We start from the raw sequence: 27200 nt of genomic DNA, 5'->3' as shown, positions 1-27200 counted from the left end.
AACATAAAGAGTTTTTTTTTGTGTGTGTATCTCCTTTTCTTTTACCCCTTCCACCCCCTCGCCTACCGACTACTCTCCCTTCTTTCTCTCGTGTCTCGTTGCACGCATTTTATTCTGCACGGCTGGTGCTGTGCGGCGTATCGCGTTTGTAGTGTGGGGGGAGATGACTGTCGTTGATTTGCGTTAAACCGTCCGACGATGCAACCGAACAAGACCATGAAGGCAATCTTCAAGGAGGTTGTCGAGGGCCAACGAACCCAGATTCTAGTCGAACACGACGTGAGTTGAGTTTGGTTCAGTTAAATGCCTTTGGACGTTTGCATGAACGCGATGTCGCGATTTTAAACGTCACCGTAACCCGTCCCCCTTTGAGCACACCTCTTAAAAACGGTTTTCGGTGGACCGTTTCTGGCATGCAGCTGAGGTAGCGTTAAAGCAAAACTGCGGCATTCGACGATGTGTTGGTGCAACTGTGCGGGCGGCTGAGTATGATCTGACTTGTCGCGAATTGCTTCGTTAATAATCGCTGTCGAGGCTTTTTAATCGCCGTTAATGTCCACTGGACGTCGTGTACTGTCCTTCGAGGTTCGTGCCGGTGCAGTGGTTATCTTTTGGGGACCGTGGAAACTAAATATCTTAAATGTGCGTCGCGAGAGGCGGAAAAATCGATACGACTCCGTACGTGTATACTTGCTCCGAGGTCGTGCACATGTGGGAGATCGTCGATCCAACAACAACGCTGCTGACGCAACTCACTAAAAAAAAAATAAAAAAAAAAGTAGAGGCGCATTAAAGGTTGCCAACTGTTTCGCTTGCTCGCTGTCGAGATGTGAGGTATCAGCGATATTTGGGTTTCGCAACGGCCGAAGGTCATTTGGCCTTCTGGGGATATATCTGGGCTGTATTCTTTCAAGCTCCAATTGTCAACAATTTGACTTATTTTTTTTATTATTTATTTAGGTCGGTGTACCGCCTGTGGACAAATACTCGGTGCTGATAAATGTGAAAGCATGTGCCATTTCCAGGACTGATGACAAGGTGAGTTTCAGGCATGGTTTCTGTACTGCTTTTTTTTTTTTTTTTTTTTGGGGGGGGGGGGGGGGGGGATTGTAACTGATGGCAGCACTGTCTCATTGTGAAAACCATGCCACAGTGGGTAGCTTTGCAATCTGGCATTGGTACCGTAAAAAAGTAACTGTCTGCGTCATTGTGGACCAAGTAATGCCATTGCATACCCAATCATTTGCACCTTTAAGTAGAAAACAAAAAGCACAGCCATCACATGTTTTTCAGGTTCTCAAGCTGCTTTATAAGGAGAAGTCAAAGACCAAGTACCCAGTGTGCTATGAGATTGCAGGTGTTGTGGTGGAAGTCGGTGATTGGGTGATGTCTGTCAACCCTGGAGACGGAGTTGTCGGTATGATTCGCTTGGTCTTCAGTAACGACCTAAAGCAGGCGTGGATATGAGATTCCTGTTCTCTTGCTGCAGGCTTGATTCCACTGGATTATGATCAGTCCGGATGTGCCGACTATGTCTGCCTGAACGAATATGACATCGGTGAGTACAGAACCCATTTGAGCACATCAAGATATGTGAAAGCATAGGTAGAGTCTACATTTACGTCAAGTCAATAAAGTCGAAATTATGACATACACGCAACAATGTCTGCATAAGGATGTTGTGTGCTTGTTATTTTTTTGTTTGTCTTTCAGGTAGTGGCGTCGGAACAGGTGGAGCAGGATGAAGTCACTGGATCTAGGAAACTATACTGCCATTGCCTTCCCACCTGCTAGCCGGACACAAACAAATACAAAACATACAGACGACAAAGCCTCTCAAGGTGATTGACTGATCGCTCTCAGTTGCCATAGTGATCACCATTTTGGGCCTTTCAATTCTTTGAAGCTTCGAAAGGGTCGTTCCAACCAGTCGCACCAAGATTGCTATGGAGCATCATCATGCTGAAAGCGTTCTTCGGCCAATATAAGTGGCTTTGGCGCTGTGCATGCAATAAACTTATCACTCATGCTTATTTCCCCAGGCCTTTACAATTATGTTGCTCTTCTTGCGTATTTCAAGACGGGAAAATTATTTTTCAATGCCTCCAAGCACTGACGCCACACGGGATGGCGTACATCTTCGTACCGCCATCACATACAAGGTCTGTGCTTGGAGGTATTGAAAAATAATTTTACTGTCTTGAAATATCCAAGAAGAGCAACATGATAGTAAGAGATCTGGGGAGATAAGCATGAGCATGGAGCGTCATCATACTTTCAGTACGATGACGCTCCATGGCGATCTTGGTACAACTAGTTGGAATGACCTTTTCGAAGATTTGAAACGATCGCCATGGCAACCGAGACCGATCAGCCAATCACCTTGAGAAGTTTTGTCATCTGAATGTTGGTATTTGTTTGTTTCCGGCTAGCAACCAGGAAGGCAATGGCGCCACGTTCCCAGATCCAGTGACTTTAGGGCAGGAGGAAGAAAATCGCTTTCAACCCCCACCACTGTCACCCTCCCATCTACCGAATAATTCCGACGCCTGTCTGGACTTGATTTACCAGCTTGCCTGTATTTCTACATTTTATTCAAACATAATAATATAGCATGCTTCAGAACTCGGCTTCTCACATCCAAGCATGCCCAAACATTCAAATGTAACATCCTTACTGTGGCAGCAAATGTGTTCTTCTATCCAGCCTCTTCGGGAATTTAAAGGGGCCCTCCGGAGCTTTCTGCAATCGTCTGTTTATGTTGTTATATTGCGTAGTAGGTGCAAGTTAATATGTATACAAAGTTTTAGATTACAAAACCGTTTATTAAGCAGATGGCAGAAGAAATATATCGGGACTATTTTCTCTTGGAAGACGATCCCCCATTCCCTGCCCATCGCTAAAACTTGACCAATGGAAATGCTGCATCTCACGGTGAATGCGAACATTATTATTGCAACACTTTTTAAGCTTGTTGTAAATTAGAGTTTGAGAAAAACGTAAACTGATTGTGGTGCGGGAAACATAGTCCGGAATTATCGCTCCAAAACCAGCGAACTATGTTTTCTCCCTGCAAGCTTGTTGCTAGGGGGTGATGCGTCGGCGCGTCGGCTCGTCTGCTTCCCGGGGCGAGGCGTGCGTTTGCGGGACACATGTTCCTTCTTCCCGTGGATCCCGACTCCGAAGCCAGCTTTGCGATCCTTCCACGTCAACGAGTCAAACTTTTCCTTGTCATCTGTGGAATGCGACTGCGTATTGCAGTAGCAGCGCGACGGTGCGGTGCGACGAACGACGACTGCCGAGCACAAAGTCCGGGTTCCTTGACGACGGTTCGCGCGTGCTCGAGAGATTCCTCCGCGGATCGGCAGTTGGCCGCGTTGGTGACGCACAGTGATGCCGAAATTCTTCGCTTGCTATTGGCTGACGCGTAAAGAGATGCCCCTCCCTTTTTCCGGGGTCATCTCGGAAAGGGGGGCGTGCCGGTGACTTTGATAGCAATTTTAGTAGGGAAATCCGCCGCGCATGACCGTAATTTTATTATTTTTAGGATCCTTAGGGCCTGTAGATTGAGTTACCACCATAAATAGACCATCGCAGAACGCTCCGGAGGGCCCCTTTAAACTAAAAGTTGTGCAGAGTAGTTGGTGATGGTGCAACATTGCTGTGTTTTGGTAATCTATCCAACACTGTTGCTACCAACTGGAATCGGAGCATGGTACCTTGTTTTTCAGCCAAGAAGCCCGACAATGTGAGCTTTGTCGACGCAGCAGGCTGCATTGGCGACGCTGTAAGAGCTTACACAGGGCTGCACTACCTGGGTCGCATGACCAGCGGCGACACTGTCCTGGTGATGGATGGCGCTTCATCCTTTGGTGCTATTGCTGTGCAGTTGGCTCATCACTGGGGTGCAAAGGTATGCAAGATTAAAAAGAAAATATAAAAGCGCTGAAAGCAACAAGGACCAAGATGTAAGACAATGCAAGGCGCCTTGTGCTATCTTACTTCTTGGTCCTTGCTGTTTTCAGCGATTTTAAATTTTTTAAATATGAACCAACTAGCCCGATTAGTCACTTTGCTGCAGTACGCAAGAGTTCACCATTTATTTTAAGTCTTGCTTTGCCTGGTTCTAGTAGCTTTTCGTACATAACATGACTTATTGTGAAGGGAAAATAGTCTCCTCTAAATGCCCCTGTAATGGGTAACTGGAACTCGTCAAACTACGACATTACGGCTGTTTTTACAAGTAGATTTTCATCTTGTTTGCATGTAGTACGGTGTAAGAATCTCATTCTTCGTTGGCTGACTTGAGCAAAATTCATTCAAGCTTAATAAGTATTCATTTCGACACAAGTATGTGCTCCAAAGGTAGTTTTCCTGCTGCAAACCAGGGGCCCTGTGTAGAAGTACAGATATCCATATTTACCTGACTGCCATCTTAGTGGGTTTTGCTGTGTCTAATCTCATTACTACATTTTATTAGTGACAGTTTTTTGTCCCATCTTCTCATATCTAATTATTATATTTAGTATCACCAAGTTTAGAAATTATGTAAGTAAGAGTGCTTTCGCATCTGTAGTTTTTGTGTTCGACTACCCAATTGCTCTTCTGCAAGAATTCTGTCAGATAAGTGCATACAAAAAACAAAAAAAATTATGAGATTTTTTGTTTTTGAGATGAGACCTCATGAGATAAGTAGGCTGCAGGCGTGGGAAGTTTGTAGATAAGTTATTGATAGGGCATTGTTTCCAGGGTGATCTTCGACTTCACTGATGTAATTCCCCAAACTAAAGGGATTCTACAACGAAAATTTGGCGCTTATTTTTTGGTCTATATGTAATGTATTCAAAGGAGCAGTATCACATCGAACATACCAATATCTTGTCAAAAAGGTCACGAAAAAGAATTTTAGAACAAATTAAACGATTAGCAAAGAGCACCTGTTGGATGTCGCTAACGCCTCATTTGTAATACCCGTCTAGGAACCTTGAGAGGTAGTGACGGTAACTGTCTTGCCTCCGGCGACGACGGGAGAAGGAAGGAAGGAGGAACTCCCCTCTTCCCGAGAATCCCTTTTGTGTGACCCAGAAGTCGCTATTGTCCCTCTACAAGATTATAGAAGATTAACCCGTCACTCAAAATTCGTACAAAAGCAGCTGCTTCGGTGGCTGGAACAACTAGGCCATCCTCTTGACGTCAGCCTCGCCATAGGTTTGCTCGTCCTGAGACGAACTGCGTCAAGATTGCGTTGGATATCACGTGGTCTCCGCTGGCTGTTCTCCGAGCGCTTGCCAAAGTGGGCCATTTATAACGAAAAATACAGCCACCAGGCTCAAAATACAGACGTGCGATTGTCATTTACGGATATTGTGGATCATATTCAACCTATTTTTGAACATGTTGGGTATATTTAAAATAACATGACGGGTATATTTAAAATTTCGTTGAAGTATCCCTTTAAGTCTAGGCCCAATATTTTTGAATGAATAAAGTTGGCATGTGTAATATATCCACTGAGCGTTAGAAGTTGTTTTTGTTAAATTCTGAATAAGGTACTAAAAAACCAAACAAGTTCCAGTGCATCTTGTATCAGCAACTGCAAGTAAGGGTCACGATTGTAAATAATAAAAGAAATTGCACAAACAAAAGTAAGTACTTCTATTGTACCAGTTGTCATATGAATGAATTCTGTATTTCGGAGTTATTTTCGAATATTTGCTGCACGTCGTCACTGTAGTGTCGCCATTTTTTTATATTGTATGTTTTTCTAATGCTTATATATGTTTTCATTGCTTCTACTGAAGTCCAAGGGCGATGTTATGTTACATCAAGATAAATACTGACATTGCTAACTCTTCTATAGTCGGTTACAAGTCAAGAAGGTAGGAGAAGCTCCTCTCACAAGCGTGATGCGTTCGTTTGAAATCCCTCTGCAGTCGAAAGAAAAGTTCACTGGAAACGCTCCTTGTTCCGCTTCAATGGAGAGATAATGGCCACAGAGTGGTGCCCACTTGTCTTTGACTCCCACTTTTTAAGAAAGTGACCTTCGTATTCATCGGAAGGGGAACCGAGCCCCTGAAAGCAGCCTTTGTATCCATCGGAGGGGGAACCTTATTTCCGAAAGTCATATTTGTTTCCATTGGAGGGTGAAACTCTAATCACCCTCTTGTGGCTTCCACAATGCTAAGTCAAAGTCCCATTGTATCCGCGACGTCACGGATACAATGGGACGCTATTGGTTGCGGAGGTGGTGGAGGGATATATGATTCCCTTTAAGGGGCATTTGCTGCTACCTTCTTAACCTGTAACTTACTATAGAGTCCGTGAAATTTTATGACATGAGATAAATTTACGTGAAGCGATACCCTATTTTTACCTTTGATCTGCAAAAAGATAAATGTGAAGCCTGGAAACCAACCTTTAGACCAAAACGATGCAGGTGATCACAACTGTGAGTTCTGCCGACGAAGCACTCTACCTGGAAGGCTTGAGGGGCCAGGTGGCTAAGGTGATTGACTTGAGCAAGACAGACAACTCCACGGACTTCATCACCAACTACACTGTGCTGGGAAACAATAACAACAACAACAACGTTGGCAGCGGCAAAGCTGCCCTGGTGCCAGCTTGCATGCAGGTGAGACCCAAATGCTGCTGCCAAAAGCCACCCACTGTCTCATCTGTCTGCTGATAATGCCGACAGTTGGTTGGGAATGTGCTGGGGTTCCTTTCTCTTTAATCTATTTATTCAGGATACCCCTAAAGGAGGCCCTTCGGTATTAGATAAGGAGGTTGGGGGGGGAAGTACATGCTTGTAGATGTTTTCTGCTTGGCAGCGATAAGCGTTTTATTATGTTTCTTTGGTTCTTAAGAATTTTGATAAGTTAAAAAGAGTGTTATCCGTGAACGAAAATAGAATGCCACGCCTATTATGCATACATATCTTTTTGTGGTTGGTGTAGTGAATCAATGCGGTAGGGGGTAATCTTGCGAGGTGCTCGAATAATTAATAAGCTGAAGATGCCCCGAGTGACTTCCGATTCATTAGTTGATATTCCCGACTTTATCTTTGTTTGAAATAATCTGAAAACGGGAGTTTGCTACTGGTGGTTCATGGGAAATCAATAGTACCTAAGATTTGAGGCACAAAGCATTGATACTAAGTTTGACTGTCTATTTACGAGTGCAGCAAATATTAATTTATTTGCAGATGTCTACAAACAGTGAAATGTCCAAAGGTAGAAATGTTGTCACCAGAAGTTGAAAGAAAGTTCTGGCCTGATAAGAAAAGAAAGCTAAAGATGCAGTGTGTTTCGAAGGAAAACTATGAGCAGCAGAGCTTAATAATAGGAGTGCACTGACATCACCTTTGACAGCCATGTGCAGGAACATTGTGTCACACATCTGTCCTTTATCACAAAGGACATACGAATGCAATAGTCTCTTCTGCTCAAAACATACACTGTAGAATGCCAGCAATGGCAGTGGAAGTTCCACGCTGATGAGGTTTACAATAACGAGGCGAAACTCCGGGCCCATGTAAATAGCAGTCTAGATTAATTACCCTAATATCAGTGGAAGGATTCGAAACATGTTCAGACCTTTTTTTCACGGAACCGATGGACAGTAGCTACCAAGCTGAGACGCCACGTCGATTCGCTTGTTTTGCAGGAGACGGGGGGCTTGGGTGTCGATCTGGTGTTCGACAACGGAGTCACTCAGTTTGCCGAAACAAGCTACCACATCATCCCAGAGGAGACCTACTCGCACCCAGTGCCCAGCAAACACGACATTGTGTCGTGCCTCGCGGTGGGCGGCCGCTGGATCACGTCCAAGAGCGACCTGCAGGTCAGTCCACGCTTACGGTACGGTGCCTGGAGCTCGTCTTCGACTGGTCTGTTCTCCACACACCCAAAAGTGGTTCCTACATGTCTGCTCGACGCTGCCGTACAAGCGTCGTGCTGTGGCTTGCCATGATCCGGGCAGCGGCACGGCATTGGAGGTGAATGTGGCAGACGTCTGTTCTGCTGCAGGCTGCTTGACGGTTCATGGGAGTTTCGTCGGCCAGGACTTGGGACGCGATGATGACGGCGACGCCACTTGTTGCCAGTTTAGGACTGCTTTCGATGCATGGGCGTCAAAGAATGATAAACGTACCAGTTGGAGACACGTTTCAGGCACCTTGCTTTTGGCTCGCTCGCAGTCTCTGTCGAGGAGAATGTGTACTACCCTTGAGGGTGTTCGTCGTCTTGTGCTGACACGTGTAGGGTGTTCCACATAAGACAGAAATTAATTTAAGTAAAAAGGGCACTTGAAATGACAAAAAAATTATTCCGTCGGGAGAAGGTTACTGACTGCGGCGGGCGAGGGTACGAGCGTAAAGCGATAATTTCTAACCTAATTATTTAAAGTGCAACTCCGGTCCATACTTTCGGTTTTGGGATTATGACTGTTTTTAGTGCAGTCAGCGTCCCTGAATTGCAAGGTGTAATTTTTTTCTCGTTATTGTGCTTAGTTTTGAAGATATTGACGCCTCAAAGTTATGTTTGGGACGCGGCCAACAAAACCGAAACTAGCCGCTCGAGGCCCCGGCAACACTGGAAATCAGCTGCTATGTGAACGTGACGTCAGGATCGTTCTTGTTCAACGAGTAGGCAGGCCGAGCGGCACCTACTTCTCTAGCGCTAGCCGTCTAAAGATAGGAGGTAAGCTGATTTTGTTTTAATTCTGTATACGTGGTAGTTATCCAGCATATGTAGCAAGAGTTAGTGTGTATACCCAAGAGCTGGCGACTGGAAAACCCGTGAACTTGTACGGTGCCGTACTCGGCGGCCACCGCCGTGTGTGCGGTCTTCCGTACTCGTCACTAGGCCTAAATTGTCATCGGGGCTCCATGGATGGAACGGCGTTGCTTTACACCGCGCTGCCAGTGACGTACAGTACTGGGGGCCCTCTAGCTTTCGCGCTGCGGGTCAGTCCCAGACACGAAGCTTTGAGGCTCTCCGGCGCGGGCTGCGGTGCCTGAGCACACGTGTGCTGGGTTGTACACATCTGTCTTTTTCGTTCTTTTTTCCTCGGGCGCGTAAAAGCCGAAGTCCAAAGTCTACTCGTCGAACAGCGTTCACCCACACCTTCTTCAATTTCTGGTCCATTGGAAACTTGTGAAAAAGCACCTCCGGGTTGCGCAGCGGGTTGTTTGAGCACCCCACAGTGCTACAAGTTGCACTCGGAATCTTTCGAGGAACAGCTGGGCAGTCTTGGGCGCACCGAGTTGCTCGCTAAACCGAGTTTTGGAGTCCTCACAAGCAAATAAACAAAAGGCTATACCGAAGCTACATGGCCTACAGATAAAAGTAACGGCTAAACACGGCAATCACAAGCCGAAGTAGCGGTGGTAGCGGCTCTAAGAAGCGCACTCCACGCAATGCCCGGACCAGAGGAAAAAAAGAGAACGATACTGACGTCACGGCCCAATGTTGCTTTAGCGATCGGCAACCCGCTGGCCGCCTGCTAAGGAGCAGCGGCTCGCGGCGGGTCGCATTTTTATTATTGGCATTAGTTGAGAATGGGGCGTCCCACAGATGTAATATTTTTGCTGGGGTCATATTTTGTGTCACTACAGTGATACCAGTAATTTATTTCATTTTGAGTTTTGGCCACAGTTGCCCTTTAAAATGGACTTGTACTTGGCTTTTTACATTTTCTCCTTAGCTGGCACGTTCCAATTGGAGATCCGTTGCCCGTCATCAAAATATGTCGTAGCAGTTGTTATTAATTGCGCAACTATATTTCGCTTTGCGCTATTTTCTGACAAATTTAATCCACGAGGAGACGGAGGCATTGAAACTAAGGTGCAAAAAAGCAATAGAAGTCCCACCCAGAACTGATGCAGCCTCTACCATAGGTGCAATAGCGGGTCATTGTGAATTAACCTGGCTGTGGCACATTATTCAAGGGCTGTATAGTTGTTGAAAAGACGCACTGCACTTGTCTCCTCGGACACTGAGCTTTTGGCACTTTCTTTTACTACTATTAGTTTTGGTAAAGCAGACTTTAAACAGCCTCTCTTTGCCGCTGAACAGTGCAGAGCAGAGTATAGTTTTGCGAATTCTGCCCCGAAGTAATCACATACTGTTTTCCGTCAAACACCATTCAGCAATATAATTGGAATGAGTGGTTTGACGGTGCAAAACATTGGCTGGAAAAATTATTTGGAAAACTGTTTTCCCCAAATAAAATTCCAAAATAATTTTTTTTTTTAAAGGGCAAGTAGTACAGGGCACCCATTCCACCTGGTTTGCAACATCTGCAAGCTTCGTTGGTGTAGTGGCGTGTTCAGAGTACCATTTGTGTGTATGCAGTCGATGCATGGCAGCAGACAATGTGAACATGAATGCCTTGTAGCCGCAAAGCGTGCAAAGGCTGCGCCTGGTTTTGATTTGCAGCTGAAGTTAAAGTTTGAAGCCTAAAGTTATGCAATGCTTCTGTAGAAAAAGTACCACCCTGAACTTTATCATGAAGCCAAGCAACTTTGGAACATGGTCGAGGCACACAGAAGGTTGCCTGTCTGTTCACTGCTCACACTTCTGTTGTCCCCAAATGCACCATCAAAATCGACGCATTCGCACTGGGGCCTTGTCCCCAGCAGAAGATATACCCTGCTCCCCTCTCTTCCTGCAAAGAAAAAGCTGTCACCAGGGGCGGATGCAGGAATTTCCTGAGGGGGGTGTCGGGTGTTGGTCAGCGTACCATATGTTTAGGAACCCCCACCCCCTCTCCCTTGTTTTACGCCCTAAATTTTACACATGTAAAAATGAAGAGGGAAGTGAAGACATCCGGACCGCCCCTTTAAATCCGCCCCTGGCTGTCACCCAGTGAGATCTCATTCACTATTGTCTGTGGTGTATTCATCAAAGTAGCAAAGAGTAAGATGACATTGTTTTCAGGCTAAATTTGGCATTGATTTTTTCTTCTTACAGTTGGACCCTCCACACTCCCAGATGATGTTTATGAAGTGTGCCTCTCTGGGATTTTTGTTTGAACATGCCTGGACCCTGTCTTCAACTCAGCAGGGGCGCTATCTGCGTATCCTTTGGCTTTGCGAAAGTTTGGTACACTGCTTACAGTGCTAAGCTTCTGCATATTTGTGGACACCACTGCTAGAGGCTCAGTGGTGATTAGATCTAGCTTGAGGAATGTCAAATGGCTTTAGGTAGTTAGTTGCATGTTGACACTTTGCTAAAAAAATTGCATATGATGCTGGTAGTCAGCAGGCCATTGGCAATTGTTTAAAATGTCGGAACATGTTCGCTGGAGTCAGCATGGCATTTAGTGGCAACCTAGGATGCCAAAAGTGTATGAAAATGTCCTAATTTATGTATTAATATAAAGCTTACATAAATATCCTATTTATTAATTTTATTACCTATATCGCTTGGTGGCATTCAAGTGTGAACTCTGGAGGTTATTTAGTTATTTTTGTTAAAAGAGTTGAAAACTGGGATCGAGCCTTTATTTCGCATTGCCCGCAACATTACCATGGCCCAGGAGCAGACGCAGGTATTTCCAGAGGGGAGGGTCAGGTGTTTTTCAGCGTATCATATGTTTTGGACCCCCCCTTCCCATTACCAAGCCCTAAATTTTTGCACATGAAGAATTCAAGAGGGGGGTCAGGGCATCCAAACCCCTTCCCTCTGAATCCGCCACTGCCATGGCCATTTACAACAAAGAGTTTTATAGTCCATCTCTCAATCCATATGTAGCTTTATCAAAGACACGGGCCCATGAGTGTAAGTGCACACAATTGTCCACCTTATTTCCACAAGCGCTCAAGCAAGGGAAGCACATGCACATGCTGAAATACAAGTAATGTGCCAATCTTAACGATATAAAGTGGCACTTAAAGGGGCCGTGCAACAATGTTTGGACTTCTGTCAAATAATTCTGGTAGTTGCTCCCTGTCACGTCTGGATTAGAGAACTGAATTTGTCTGCACGCATTAGTTGTTAAAAAAAAAAATGTCAAACAAGGCCACTTTCAACTCTTACGCCGTCTTTCGAGTCTCGTGCTCAGTGACGCGCAATGGAAACTCGGAGAATCCGATTGGGTTCTCTTTCAAAGTATCCAGCGCGCGGCCTCTGCTTGCAATTGACATGATGACCTTGAAGGTGGTTTGAGTGATGTCGAGAGAGGGGGCCGTGGACGGGGGGTGAAGCACGACCTTTGTTGTAAGGAACTTGGACTGACGTTGTAGCATGGGATGAGGCTCACGGGAGAAATTGATTTTTTTTTTTACCACGGGCAGATTGCACCACTAAAACTGAATATAGTACAACTTTGTCGATGATATGAGGTTTTTGATGCTTTTACTCATGTTGAAACAACATTATAAAATATAGCATAATATTGAGCACATAATGACACATTTTGCCAACTTATAACAATGCCCCAGGAGTGTGTCGTGCCTTAGTTCCCATGGCCACAACCCCGCGGCTGCAAATCGCGAAATATTCGCGTTCTTTGCTTTGCTATTACTCAACGGAATTGGAATATTTCAAAAGAACGAGGCTGTTTCTCTATCCCTTTTGGTAAGATAAACAATGTAAAAATTAGAAACTGCAAATCATTTCGAAGTTAAAATTGTTGCATCGCTCATTCAAGCAATTCATTATTAGCCTTAAAAAAAAAAAAAGAAAACTTGTGAAGTGGCTTTGGGCCTTATTTTGTCAGCCACAAAGTTTTCTAGCGTACTTCCTCTTGACTATTGAATAAACAACTAACAGATATCCTGATGGACATCATGGAAAAAGTGTCGAGCGGCGTCATCAGGTATGCGATAAACATAGCGAGATAGCTCTCACTTGAAGCAGACCTGATTCAAGTACTTTGTTTTCTGTTGCAGGCCCAACATACACCACACCGTTTCATTTGAAGCTGTACCAGAGGCATTTCAGAAGCTCCCCGAGGAAAGAGTGGGCAAGGTTGTGATGAAAATGAAGTGAACAAACTTTTCGACATTTTGTCATTCCGAGGTTGTACCACTATGCTTCCAAGTGCTCTCAAATTTTTCTAGTCTCATAGCGGCTTTCTATAGCATTTCCTTGGACATTATCGACAATTAATCTCATCAGTTACAGCTTTCAACTTCGCTTGTTTTGTTAAGTGGATTGAACCTGTTGTGCAAACTTTACGACGGTCACTGTTACAAGCAGCACTGTTGCTGTTGGGATAGGAATGTTCCATAAGCCACAGCATCAGACCTCGAGTCTTTGCTACATTTCTGTGAATTCATTGCCCAGGCAACTTTGAATGTACAGCATGCTGGCTAAGTGCACACCTTCACTTGCTCACTAGTCTTCTGTGTTAGGGATGCCATTGTAGTAGTCATCATTACACTAAAGTGGACCTCCTACCCTAATATGGAGCCTATGCTTGAAAGGCTTCTTAAAAGACATCTGTTGTCTCGCAATGTCTTCTTTTTATGGTGCTCATGGTATGTGCTGCATACAAGTCATGTAGGCATGAGCTAATGTGCAAAGTCAGTGCTGGTTGATGAAAGCTAAATGATATACCTTGAATGCTTACAAGTGTGATACAGGTAAAGGGCAAGAAGGATGTGTCCCTCAAAGATGAAAATGGCAGCTGAAGTGCAGCGTAAAGAAAAGAACAGCTCTTCTATGACTGCTGAATGACCGAGATTAGTTTCTTTAAGTTTTTGCATGCAAGTACAAATACTTGCATTCAATGCAAGTACCTGTAAAAATGCTAAATATGACAGGCCAATTTGACGGTGTTTCACTTGACAAATCTGGAGATAACTGCAAGATAGCTTGTGTCAGCCTGGATAAGGCTGAACCTGGGTCAAGTGACATATTGGAAATGGATTAATGCAAAGCTAAATATCAGAACTAAGAGCATTTAGTGCCTGTTCATTGTGCAATGTCCAGTAAGTTCGGAGCAATTCATTAAAGTAAGTCTTGAGTCTAAACAGTGGCATGTACTTCTCTCAACCAGTATGCTTTGTGTTGAATGTTCATAAATTGCAGTATTTCCCTCCCATCATTTTGAGGGATATAAACATCCTTGCCCCTTGATATTGGTTGTGCCAACACCATTTTGCAAGGCCCAGTTTTTAGTAAAAGGCCATCACAGATATATTTCAATCGATGAAGTGCATACATTCCAAACCTGGAATATGTGAGTTGTAACCTAAAAAATTTCAATTAAAACTTTTCTCTGCAACCTGTCACTGTGCTACCCACAGGCTGCTGCATAACCAATTGCTTTAACTAATAGCAAGCTAGCTATGCCAAGATATTCAGCAATAATTTTGTCTTTTGGACATACTTAGCACTTTTGTGCTCCCTTATCACATTTCGTAGCTGAGTACCTCTACGCTACTTAGCCTAGAGTCGTTTATAAACTCCCTCACACGGGAGTGGTTGTTACATACAGAGGGCATGTTTCTTCTGCATGTCTGCTTTGTGAAAAGGTTTTATGTGATACACACATTGTGCTGATGTACTGTGCATTTTGTAAATGTCAAAAATGAACTTCTATCATGCATATCCGTCACATTAGGGAGCTACTCATGCTCGGGCAATTTTTATTTAGACTAAGTTAGCAGTATCAAGCTATTATTGGAGAAATGTTCATAACCACATTCCTAATGCTGTTATGCCCGTTGCAGCTTACATTGTACTCCCAAGCGATAGCATCGGTATTCAATCCTTTCTGTGATCAAGGCAAGCCTGACCTATCTACTGACCTGTGCTATCTTTATGCTTTCTAAAAGGCTAAGAGCCAAGCTGCATTTGGTGTGTGAGCATATGCAGCGACATTGAAGAGAGCTAAAACCTCCCAATAATTTTAGAGTGGTAAATGGCACAGAAAAGGGTGTGGTCACTTGGCTTAAAGGGGCCCTGCAACAACTTTTTGACTGGTTTTTAATTTACACCGAACCTGAGCGCACTGAACGTAGTAACTTAGAGAAATTTTTCTTTTCTCGAATTTCGCTTTATTTTAGAAGTTATAGGCAAATTAGAGTTACAAAAACAAGCAAAAAATAACATCCTTCATGACGTCGTAGGTCCTGGCTTGAGTGGCCGTGAACTAGAGGAGTAGTAGTGAGCTCATTGAGCGCTCACGGCTGCCGCACTCCGTGTCGATGGCTCGAGAGGGCGCCACTAAAGCACATGTTGGATAGGCTGTATGAAGTGAGCGGCCAGGGCGGCTCGCATTGCTTTTGCTGCAAGGTTAAATACTAATTCAGCATAACACTTCATTGGCCACAAACGACAGCAAACATGGGGTAAAGATCAGTTCAGAACGCGAGCCACTTTGCGCTGCCATACCGCCAAATTGCCAGCCAAGCCCGCGCCAAAAGCCTTCGCAGCGCTCGGAACCGGTCGGATTCTCGAGCCGGTATATGACCGCAGCCCCGCCGCGTACATCCGGGACCTTTCTACGCTCGCCATTCGTTGGCACCTCATCCCACTAGCCCTTTCTAGTATGCGCCGGTTTTTCCGCTGCTTGGTGGCGGGTTTGTCGACGGGTCTTTTCTTGTCTCCATACTTTATAAACTGTATTTGTTTCTTTTCTGATATAAAATACTGAACAAAAGCTACTTTTATAAAAAATTTAAACGATTCGTGCCACTTATATTTTGCATCTCGACTAAAAAAAAAAAAAAAAAAGCTTTTAGCGGCTTTGATTAGTAATGAGCCCAGGACCAAAGACGTCACATATTGCGCGCTTTCGGCAATGCGGTTCGCCCTCGTCGGTGGAGGAGGTTTCAGCGTCGTCTGGTTAAAAATATGGCGCACTGATATTTAGTTACTCTCTCCATGCCTGCTGGCTTGCCCGAACCCAAAGAGACGTGGAAACCGCAAAAAAGGTAGACGCTTAAATATGATTGCAGGGCCCCTTTAACAGCTAGTATTGTCAGTCTGTCACATTTCAAATTCAAGTCCCAGAGTGCAACTTGCATCGGTGATTAAACATCCAGGAATGTGCCAACAAGTACCGACGCTACTGGTACCCGCTAAAGGTTTGAGAGGGCAACTCCGCAGAAATATAATACGTATTTGCAGGAGGACGGCTTCAAAATAATCTGCATTTAAACAACTTTTTAGGGCTCGTCAACTATGTAAATGTTCACTTCTTTACTGGACTCTTTGAAACCAGTTCTCACAGCCATCCATTACCTCATACCTTTTGGAAGGGCAGATTATATATTGTATGCTCACTATTCTCAAATTTAGGTGTGCAAAGCATACACACCTAGAGAACAGTGTGAAAATGTATTGCTTCCACTGGGCCCTTTTAACTAGATCCAACGTTACTAAAACACTCAGTCGGGAAACTAGCGACAAATCAAAACATGAAAGTTGCTTTATATAGCTACTGCGAGATGGAGCCACCGGCCCTTACGCGACTCGACCTGAACCAATAGGTGCAGCCGTGCCGCTACTGGAGCGGCCGCTGCGGGAGAAATGGTGGCGTTGCAATCGCCATTAGTTTGGTTCCCGAGTATGGATCGGAGCGACTTTTTCAAAGCAGGCTCCTATGGCAGTTTTTCAACTTAGTATTCTAGTAATGTTGACTAGATCTTAATAGCGCAGTCGACTAATCTTCAACAAAATAAAGAAATAAAGGCCCGTTTCCTCTAAACGAACCAATATGCAAGGCAAATTGCAGAGAGAATTGTACAGTGCTATCGAACGTCTCATTCATATCTAGAAGAACCACTAACCTTTCCGCCACCTTTACCTACCCAAAGTAATAGAATCAATTTCAAGCAAATGCCAACTGAAAATATACGCAAATTTCGAGTGCCCTCTTCCTATCATTTATCTAAAAGGCATTATGGTGCATAGTTCTCAAACTTTTCTTTCTAGAGGTAATGCTCACTTTTTTTCCCACACCAATCCATTTTGAGGTTACACAAAGGCCACATCCTCAATACAGATATTTTTGTTTTCCCTCTAAGGTCAACAGTTTTGAGATAATTGTATGACAGTTAACAAAGAACCTAGTCGGTGACTGTCTATTTCACCAAGACACAGGCAACTGCATCAACTGATGCCTTCACAAAACTTGCAACAATGTTTAAAAATAGATTTACTCTGTCACTTTTCAATGATGTATACTCATGGAACCAATAAAACTTGTAAATCTGCACATAACAATTGATGTTTGTTGTGTATACCATGCACCACACTGCACCTCAGTTGCCATTCAACTCTTTCGCACCATGTTGCACCATAAACTTGCGGATAGACTTTAGGAATCCAAGGAAGTGGTGAATGTTGTGCAGGCTAAGCAACACCTGCCCCAACATTTCACCGGTGTTGAGCAGGTGATGAATGTAGGCCCTCGTGAAGTTTGTACATGCATAGCAAGCGCAGCTCTCAAGCAGTGGCACGAAATCTTCCCGGTGTCGAGCATTCTTCATGTCCATTTCAAGCTCCTGATCCAAGAGGTCTCGTCCCAGCATCAGCTCGAGATCCTTGTCGGAAGAGCAGTTGAAAACGAGCGCACATCCTGCTTCTGTGGCGGCATGCGCAAGCGAGGCATCAAAGATGTCTATTCCGTACAGGACTGCCTTCAAGATGAACTCTGGCCGTAGGACACCATGCAGGAACCTGGGCTTATCCTGTGGCAAAAGTGCAATAACTTCCTCCAATATTTCGGCAACTTCTTCGAACTTCAGCGACTTCGTCTGGGGTCCGTTGACGTGGAAGCCTTCTATGACAAAGCCGTCGACGTCTCTCTTGGCCGTCTCCTTCGCTGAAATCTCCCGAAAGTCTCTGTTGTAACCACCCTGGACGCTGCCTAAAATAGCCGAATGTTGCAGGCAACTAGAGTCTGCCTTCATTGCGAGGCACTGGTCCAGGAGAGAAACTGACCTGTCGACAGCGCGTTGCAGCCTCTTTCTGGAGGCGTCCTGTGGCGTGTCGCTGTCGCAGAGTGCTTGGTAGCATGTTGGTTGGAATGCTTCCATCATCCGCGTGAAAGACAATGGGTTCAAGTGTACGCGGCCTCCCTGATCCCAGACAGACACTCCGGCCTTGTCGTTGAACCCGGATGGCGTCGTGACCATGGGATCTTGAATTCTGATAAAGGATGGGTGGCTCTGCAGGGCCACGAAGCTCCCGAGTCCCTTGCCGAACTGCATCACGCTGTCGACAAAACTGGTGATAGGTGGCAGTGGAAACAGGGCAGGTAAGTTTTCGACATCCCCGAGTTTGTGCAGCATGTCGCGAGTCAAGTGAGGTGCGCTGCCGGCTTGTGTGTACAGCAGACATGTCGGTGTGTCCAAGCACTGTTCGCCCGTACCGATACGCAGTCCGCAGATGTTCCCCAGGCGGCCCCGGTGGCCGTGGAAGGTTTCGACGACGCTAAAGCGCATCTTACGGTCTTCGTTTTTCGAGTTTTGAAGAGAGAACAGGAATGGATTCAAATGGAATTTACCGACGTAGAGCAGCCCCGGACAGACGGTTCAATGTTTGTTTAGGCGCTTGGGAGTACACAGTTGTTTGAACCTGAAAATCGAAATGTAAGCAGTGTTCAACGTTTAAACCAAACACCGACAACGCAGGCCGACTGCAACACGTGCATTATGACGGTAAAGGTCCACGGCATCCATGTGGCAGAGGTTATTTTCACTTCTCGGAAAATTGGAGAAACCTTCAGCTTGGTGAGAAACTTACCGAGACACTATGGAAGGACTTCATAAACATAACACAATTTCCACCCTCACATATCGGGAAGGGAACAAAGTCGGTCACCGCGCTCACAACACGGCTCAGAATCGCCAACGCAAAGACGACGTCAAGCCAATGTCTTGGAAGTTGGATTGGATTCGATAGGACACGCAATGAAATTTAAAAGAAAAGCACACAGCTAATGTTCTGTTCATAAATAGCTGGTAATGAAACTAAAATGGCATAAAACTGTATACACGGGATGCGCTACACTTCCAAATTTGTTTAAGGGAAACCCAAGCCGAAACCGAAACTGAAATCGAAGTGAACATCTTTTTTCCCTTAGTTCTGACAGTGTGCTTTCACCGTGCTCTCATGTGCGTTATGCTGAGGGTGATGCCATGAGATCATTTCGTTCGCGACGCTTCTTTTTTCGACATAGAAGTCGCGAGTTCAGTGCCTCTAGCTACATTATGTCCACAGCGATCACAGTGCGCTCGAAGTTTTGCCGTTTTGTGCACTCGTGGAAGCCAGAGTCTAGTGGAAGCTAGGACTCTGCTTTTTGGGAGTGCGCAGGCACGTAGATTTGTGTAATTTTCTGGCACGAGTAATTGCTTTTAGAGCGCAGCTCTTAGGCGCCCGTTTCCGGCTTGAGCGGCGTCGCCATCAGCATAACCGCGCGGCGCATTATGGGTAAATTTCACCGCTAAATTTAGCGGAAAAATTTCCCCGCTTAATTTAGCGGAAAAATTTCCCCACCAAATTTAGCGGAAAAATTTCCTCGCTAAATCTAGCGGTAAAATTTCACCGCTAAACTTAGCGGAAAACTTCCCCTAAATGGGAGGAGAGGAGGGGCATAGCCTCCTCTCTGTACCTTCCCTTCCTCCTCAAGAGCTGCACTCTAATTCGGTGTTACAGGGAGTTGTAAATGGCTTTCATTTTTCTCCTAATTTCTATGTTCTCTTTCCATCTTACACTGCTCTTTTTCATTCAAATGACGGCAGCCTCCTTGGGACTGCAACGGCGAAGGGTGATGCCGATAGGGTGGTTCTCATTTGAACCCATTTGCATTTCTGCCTGATGCGATATACTTCTTAGTGAGCATGTTGGTAATAATGCAAGTTTAGAGGTGTCCCATTTTCGGATCTTACAGCGAGCCTAAAAGGAGGAACGTTACACATTTGTAGTTTTCAAATCAGAACTGTAGCTAAAATAATTCAACATTATTTACACGTCAATCTGTTTCCGGGGCACGTAGGTTTTAGGAAGTCTTATAAAAAAAAAAAAAAAAAAAAAACATACGCGCTCTTAAAACTCAAGCTCCCGTTTGCTCAACCACAATCACATTCAAGGGCTACATATTCTTTAGTCGAGTTCATATGCTTGCCCTGCACTAGACAATAATAATTGGGATCTTGAGTACAATGCTGGGGTCTGCCAACAAAATACAAGAAAAGTTACATGACAGAAGTGCCATTAAGGGAATAAGAAGGCTTCTAGATTTCCTCTTTTGGACTTTTACGAATTCTGACAAACGACCTTGGGTAAGCATCCTCAATGCTGCATTTCAAGCTCTGCTTGTGTAGGAGACACTAGAAGACAACCGAGTCCTTACTGGACCGTGTACTAATATGAGTGAAATGGATTGAACATATTTTAAACTGATCGCATAAATCAGTTTCTTAACTTTCGCGCTGGGATTTACTAGAGAGGTTCCTGAAGTTGGTGGAAGCTTTCGCTAAAATGTAGGAAAGATTGGCTCACCTGAGTAAACCAAGAAAAAAAAAGTTTTCCCAATACTTTGCATGTACACTAATAATGTGTTATTGTTGCGCTCATTTGGGCCAAATGAAGTGAAAAATACGTAAGCCAATTCTATTTTCTTTACATTACACAAATTTTTCAATTGTAGTAAAAGCCAGAATAGCGCACACTGTTCTGATGATTATGCGATAAAAGTCTCAGCAATAATTTTTCCATAGACAAAAAGTTTTTATTTTCTCTTCTGACTTTAGAGGTTTTATGTATTCATACTCTCAGTTAATGAATGCACGAGCTTCGAGCACCTCTGTAGTAAATCCCAGCACAATAAGTTAAGAAACCGATTTATGCGGTCAGTTAAAAGTGCGGTCAATCCATTTCACCCACGTTGTAGTTCATTGATGGCCTTTCACTGACAAGTCATCGTCAAGAGCACAGCTTCCCAAAAATACACTATGCCTATGGCATTGTGGAAATAACCAAACAACTTGAGGCTCCTTTATGGACCAATGCAGTACATTTTCTAAGGGGGAAAAGGGGATAGACAGCCCCTTCTAAACTGTCCAGGGTGTAGTTATTTTTCCTTCACTATGATGGTGCCAATCCCCACTCCTTGGATTCAAAGCAGCCTCGTTAAAAAGAAAAGTGAAACACATATCGTTCGGACTTACAAGGAATGCTTTACAATCTCGTCTACAATCCAAGCAATCATGCATCCTCGCTAATTTTCTGTGTAAAAAAACAATGAAAAACAAGAAACCTGCATAAACACATTGCAATCTTCAGAAGCTTTAGAACATCAGAATCGGCACCGAAGCACATTATAGTCCATTAGAGCAATATTAAACATAAAAATAGTGTTTGCGCAGTCCTAGTGTTCGCATATTTTAAAGAGAACATGGTTATATAGTACTGTGCATTTTTTTCATAAATTTTTAAGCAGCTGCAGGATGCAGCAAGGGGATCGGGACTTTCCAGAATACCCTTCCCACACATCTAAATCAGCTTCTGTACAACTTTAATGCAGAAACAAAGCAACACTCTTTGGGGCAAAATTTTTATTTTTTTCTCAATCTCTATATATATATAAAAAAAAATGATTACAGATCTTCCATAATTAAGTACAAGGAACAAAAAAAAAAAAAAAAAAGTAATTCAGACACAGAATAAATTCATGATCATAAAACATACAAGCATGGAAAAAAACGATTGTAGACCCTTTGCATTCAGAATGTCACTAAACTGTTGGTGCCAAGATACACAACACAAACTAGAAAAAAGCAATGAAACTGAAGTGATGTATTACGAATATTGTTCTCATGACAAAGCAAAGCTAAAAAAAAAAAAAAAAGAATCTCATTGATTCACAATTCTTATGCAGGTTGTTCTATTCTGCAGCCCGTTTGGCGTCTTGTCTTCTACACCAGGCTGCGGGGATTGATTGTGCAAGAGTCGGTGCAGTTGTCTACCTTGAAGATGCCCACCAGTCTGTCGGCCAACTCAAACATGTTGTTCCTCAGTGATATGATGATGAATTGCGCGTTTCTCGTTCTTTCCTACACGCAAAAAGAAACAAAACAAATAGGTAGTACATTTTGCCTGGAAACAGAATAACAATGTATGCACAATCCCTTTAAGTACTATAGTCACTCAGAGAATGAGATCAGCAGGGTGCGTCTTTTGAACCAGTGGCCTCCAGCTAGTGGTGCAAAACTATCGATAGTACTATCGATAGTATCGATAGTCGCCAGAAATCTGACTATCGATAGTGAAAAAAAACTATCGATAGTACTATCGATAGTCAAATATCGAAAAACTATCGATAGTCGACTATCGGAAAACTATCGATAGTCGACCATCGGAAAACTATCGATAGTCGACTATCGAAAAACTATCGATAGTCGACTATCGGAAAACTATCGTTAATCAAATATCAGAAAACTATTGATAGTCGACTATTGTAAACCTATTGATGGTACTGTCGACGATTTACTATCGATAGTTTTGCGACACTAGTAGTTTGCGTCGCTCCCTCTTCTCTTTTTATCGCTTTATTTATTATTATTTTTTTTTTTTTTTTCAAATGGGACACCCATTAGGCCAGGCACTTACCATCCCAACTTTCGTTCAGCTTTCAGTGATGACAAAGACGGGAGTTTGGGCGAGGAGAGGAGAAGGGGGAGGCGAGCGGTAGGGCGGGGGTAAGGCGGGCCGGGGAGGACGAAGCAGACGGAACGCTGGAGAAGAAAGGGTGAAACCTCCTTCTCTCTAAAGCGTTCCGTCTGCTTCCTCCTCCCCGGCCCGTCTTACCTTCGCCCTACCTTCTTGAGTTGTAACGGACTATAGTGGTGCAAGACTATCGATAGCACTATCGATAGTATCGTTAGCCGCCAGTATAGTAAAAACTATCGATAGTCGACTATTGAAAAACTATCGATAGTACTATCGATAGTCGACTATCGAAAAACTATCGATAGTACTATCGATAGTCGACTATCGAAAAACTAACGATAGTCGACTATCGATAGTCGACTATAGAAAAACTATCGATAGTACTATCGATAGTCGACTATCGATAGTTCTGAGACACTATTGATAGTCTTGAAAAAACTATTGATAGTCAATTTATCGATAGTTTTGCATCACTACCTCCAGCACGTGCTCCAAGCTGTCATTCTCACTCTGTCAGCAACTACGGTGAAATCACACCATGGCGCGTCAAAAATTGGCAATGCGACCAAACGTCCATGTGGAACAGGGTACCTTTCCGTATTTTACAATCGACTAAACTTGCATTATGAGACTAGAGACAAAACTTTGCTCTGTCATCATTTTACCGAAGACTATCACCTCTCGTCAAGCGACGGCTGTCGTAAAAATTTCTCAAAGGCCCCTCTTCTGTGTCTGGCACCCCGGGAGCAAGCAGAAAGGCACATACCTTGACGTAGTGACCCACGATCGACACATTCTTAATGTCCAGGGCAGCGTCGATTTCGTCCATAACATAGAACGGCGTGGGCTTGTAGTAGTGCAGTGCAAACACGAGAGCCAAAGAGCTCAGCGTTTTCTCCCCGCCGGACAAGTTTGAAATGTTTTTCCACGATTTCTTGGGAGGACGTACACTAGGAAAATGGGGGGTACAGGCAAAAATGAGGAACCATAGAAAGGAGGTTGTACTTCAAAAAACTTTAGGTACTAAAATGCGCACCTAAAGTTTTTTTTTTTTTTTTTCTTGATGTACAGTGTGTGTGTGTGTGTGTGTGTGTGTGTGTGTGTGTGTGTGTGTGTGTGTGTGTGTGTGTGTGTGTGTGTGTGTGTGTGTGTGTGTGTGTGTGTGTGTGTGTGTGTGTGTGTGTGTGTGTGTGTGTGTGTGTGTGTGTGTGTGTGTGTGTGTGTGTGTGTGTGTGTGTGTGTGTGTGTGTGTGTGTGTGTGTGTGTGTGTGTGTGTGTGTGTGTGTGTGTGTGTGTGTGTGTGTGTGTGTGTGTGTGTGTGTGTGTGTGTGTGTGTGTGTGTGTGTGTGTGTGTGTGTGTGTGTGTGTGTGTGTGTGTGTGTGTGTGTGTGTGTGTGTGTGTGTGTGTGTGTGTGTGTGTGTGTGTGTGTGTGTGTGTGTGTGTGTGTGTGTGTGTGTGTGTGTGTGTGTGTGTGTGTGTGTGTGTGTGTGTGTGTGTGTGTGTGTGTGTGTGTGTGTGTGTGTGTGTGTGTGTGTGTGTGTGTGTGTGTGTGTGTGTGTGTGTGTGTGTGTGTGTGTGTGTGTGTGGGGGGGGGGGGGGGGGGGGGGGGGGGGGGGGGGGGGGGGGGGGGGGGGGGGGGGGGGGGGGGGGGGGGTTGACTTACAGTCGTGTAAATACGGTATTTTGCAAGTCGGGTTGAACCCAACCTCCTTGAACGCCCACCTGAAGATGATGCCCTCCGAGAAAGGGTCAAGGGAGTCCACCAGCTCGAGCTCTGCGTCTCCTCCGAGAGTGAGCATCTGGTATGTCTCCTTCAGCTTGGCCGTGATGATGCAGAAGCCCCGCATGAACTCATTCAGCCGCTCCTTGCGTAGGGTATCGTGGTGCTTGCGCTGATCCGCACGCTTCTCCGTCACCTCCTCCAGCTCGGCGGCCCGCTGCTTGAACACCTCCTCCTAAAGTAGACAGACGGCGCAAGATGCCATTATCAGTCAAATGCAAATCGGCTAGAGTACCCACAACGCAACCCGGTAAAAGATTCCAAGAAGATAGAAGCAAACAACCAGGGATGGAAACAGGCATTTACATTGGAGCAAGGCTTCCCGGGGCCCTAGTCTACACGGCGGGACCAAGCGGGACCAAAGGACTGGCACTTCTTACCAGTCAGCGAGTTCCTCCTGGCAGTTTTGACAAGCTCATCCTGCCTGTTTGGCTACTCCCTACCAGTTCTGACCAGTTGCGTAGCAACGAGGATAAGGACCCCGTGTGCCGGATGGTGTAGCTACGCCACTGGTTCTGACAACTTCTTCCTACTTGTACCAGCGACTTCTTTTCACCAGTTTGACTACTTTTTTTTTAACGGTTTCGACAAGTTCTTCCCGAGAGTTTCGACAAGTTCTTCCTACCAGTTTTGACAAGTTCATCGTGCCAGTTTAGACAAGTTCTTCCTGCCAGTTTCGACAAGTTCTTCCTGCCAGTTTCGACAAGTTCTTCCTGCCAGTACTTCTCCCCACCAGTTCCGATAAGTTTTTCCTACCAATTTCAACAAGTCCTTCCTGCCACTTTCAACAAGTTCTTCCTGCTAGTTTCAACAAATTCTCCCACCAGTCTCGACAAGTCCTTTCTACCAATTTGACTACTTTTCTCCACTAGTTCCGACAAGTTCTTCCTACCAGTCTCGACAAGTTCTTCCTGCCAGTTTCGACAAGTTCTTCCTATCAGTCTTGACAAGTTCTTTCTACTAGCTTGACTACTTCTCCCCACCAGTTCCCAACAAGCTCTTCCTACCAGTTTCGACAAGTTCTTCCTGCCAGTTTCGACAAGCTCTTCCTACCAATTTCGACAAGTCTTGACAACTGGCAAATAGTTTTCTGGCTTCATGTGCAAATGCTAGTTCACTTACAAATAAAGTAACATTTATCATACAAAATAAAAAAAAAATAAAAAAGATATTTCCTTATGCTCAAGTTTTACTAGAGCAACAAAAATAAACAACCGACACCGACAAGCCTCAGGCATGTGCAGCATGCACACAGAGGTGCCTTTGGCACCTTTGTGTGCTCGTGAAGTAAGCACAAGTGACCCCAAGCCTGCAGAAAGCACCTTTGTGTGCATGCTGCACAAGTTTGAGGCTTGTCGGTATCTGCTGTTTCTGTTTGTCGCTCTAGTGCAGTGGTTCTCAACTACTGGTGCTTTGGGGATCCCTTCTGGTTCAACAGAAGTGATGGGGGACCCCACCTACCAGAGGGAAGGAGGGTATTGGACGATTACGACGACGAGAGTAAATAAGAAAACTAAATACATGCAAACCAACTTCGAAGCTCTGAAACAGAAAGTAATCAACCCTATTCACTCGGAACGCATGGTTTGATCTACTATTTAGCTTTGTGGGGCAGCCAACGTCACCAATAAAAGAAGTTTTATTGTTTGGCTTGACTGATGATCAAGGGTTTCGGCAACCTTAAGAAGGACTTCAGAGACCCCAAAGGGTCAGCCGACCCCATTTGAGAACCACTGCTCTAGTGGGACTCTGGCATTACAAATGGGTTTCAATGCAGTGATCTCTCCCGCTCTCATATGTCTGTTCTTTCACCTCGCATGTTTTATTGTTTCTTCAATGCAACAGCAATCGCTTTTTGTGTTTAGAGAAATTGATGCTGCAAATTAGTGTCTACCCTTCTCCGCAGAGTTTGTGGTGCCTAGAGGTTTTCTATAAGTCGCTACTGACAAGAGTCCTGGAAGTCATCAAGTTTGTCCAGTCCTAGTCAATTTCCACTGCAATGTGTAAACCACCACAGATTTGAACCATGAGGGCTGACTCTCCAGCTTTTAAGAGGTAAGAGTAACAGATGTAACCTTCAGCATAGCAAATAACCTTGGAACAGCCAAAGCCAAGAAGGTTTTTTTATGCAACTACATACCTCAAATGTCTGTACTAGTGCTACAGTGACAAACTGACTTTGCTTACTGCATCCATATCTTTGCATCTGTGATTACCAAAAACAATTCAGATGCTTGGATATTTGGACGGCACAAACTTAATCTGTCCTTGAAATGAGGCAACTTACTTCTTACTGCAGACAGGCAATTTGGCCAGTGCAGTACTACTGGCCTTTAATGTGGATCATGCAGTAGTGACTACATGAACACATGTCAGTATGATGCTTGTTCAAGTCAAAATGGGCAAGGGTGGGGATTGAACCCAAGATCCCTCTCTGCAGTGTAAGGTTTTGCTATCAAGCTTTGGGCTGTGGTGCGCTAATGTGCTCGGCCACTGAACCCTACTGTGTTGTTACTATGGAGAGGTTCAACTGCAGTATGAATTAAATGACTAGCCAATATTTCTTACCATCCCATTCAGTGCTAAATTTCTGAAAATATTTCTATCCCGAGGTGCTGTCATGGAGATCAAATATTTTTAATGATTTAAATTTGGCATTAGCTGCCATTGTTACAGTGAGCTCCCTTACCATTGCAACTTGGCTACTCCACTGCTGTTGACCCGCAACACAGCAAACATGTACAAACATGGCTCTTTAAGTCATAGTTCTCTTTTAATTAAAAAA

At 44.5% G+C, this 27200-nt stretch overlaps 3 protein-coding genes across 3 annotated transcripts in view; 1 reads left to right on the top strand and 2 right to left on the bottom strand.

Moving 5' to 3' along the window:
* The first annotated feature begins 48 nt into the window (after positions 1–48).
* Positions 49–14249, top strand: LOC8036224 (quinone oxidoreductase-like protein 1). The gene is made up of 10 exons (XM_029983509.4): positions 49–279; positions 961–1038; positions 1294–1417; positions 1490–1558; positions 3732–3913; positions 6437–6631; positions 7666–7842; positions 10974–11079; positions 12777–12822; positions 12896–14249. The coding sequence occupies exons 1-10, from the start codon at positions 199–201 to the stop codon at positions 12993–12995; spliced, it is 1158 nt and encodes a 385-aa protein (XP_029839369.2). The 5' UTR covers positions 49–198; the 3' UTR covers positions 12996–14249.
* A 2847-nt stretch (positions 14250–17096) lies between these two features.
* LOC8036228 (queuine tRNA-ribosyltransferase accessory subunit 2) lies at positions 17097–18996 on the bottom strand. Its single transcript, XM_002411739.5, has 2 exons — positions 18708–18996; positions 17097–18539 (listed from the first exon to the last, which is right to left on the bottom strand). The coding sequence occupies exon 2, from the start codon at positions 18404–18406 to the stop codon at positions 17222–17224; it is 1185 nt and encodes a 394-aa protein (XP_002411784.4). The 5' UTR covers positions 18407–18539; positions 18708–18996; the 3' UTR covers positions 17097–17221.
* Positions 18997–21505: 2509 nt separating this feature from the next.
* Positions 21506–27200, bottom strand: part of LOC120838262 (structural maintenance of chromosomes protein 4) — a 68580-nt gene continuing 62885 nt past the window's right edge. Inside the window, exons 24-26 of the mRNA XM_040208097.2 lie at positions 24358–24590; positions 23401–23584; positions 21506–22018 (exon numbers count right to left, since the gene is read on the bottom strand). Of these exons, the coding sequence (XP_040064031.1) occupies positions 21881–22018; positions 23401–23584; positions 24358–24590 (555 nt within the window). The 3' untranslated portion in view covers positions 21506–21880. The remainder of the gene's footprint in view (positions 22019–23400; positions 23585–24357; positions 24591–27200) is intronic.

This window comes from Ixodes scapularis, unplaced genomic scaffold (genome assembly GCF_016920785.2).
Source record: "Ixodes scapularis isolate PalLabHiFi unplaced genomic scaffold, ASM1692078v2 PGA_scaffold2__306_contigs__length_199485367, whole genome shotgun sequence".
NCBI lineage: Eukaryota > Metazoa > Arthropoda > Arachnida > Ixodida > Ixodidae > Ixodes > Ixodes scapularis.
The sequence above is the reverse complement of the archived record's forward strand: the minus strand, read 5'-3'. Positions and strand labels throughout refer to the sequence as shown.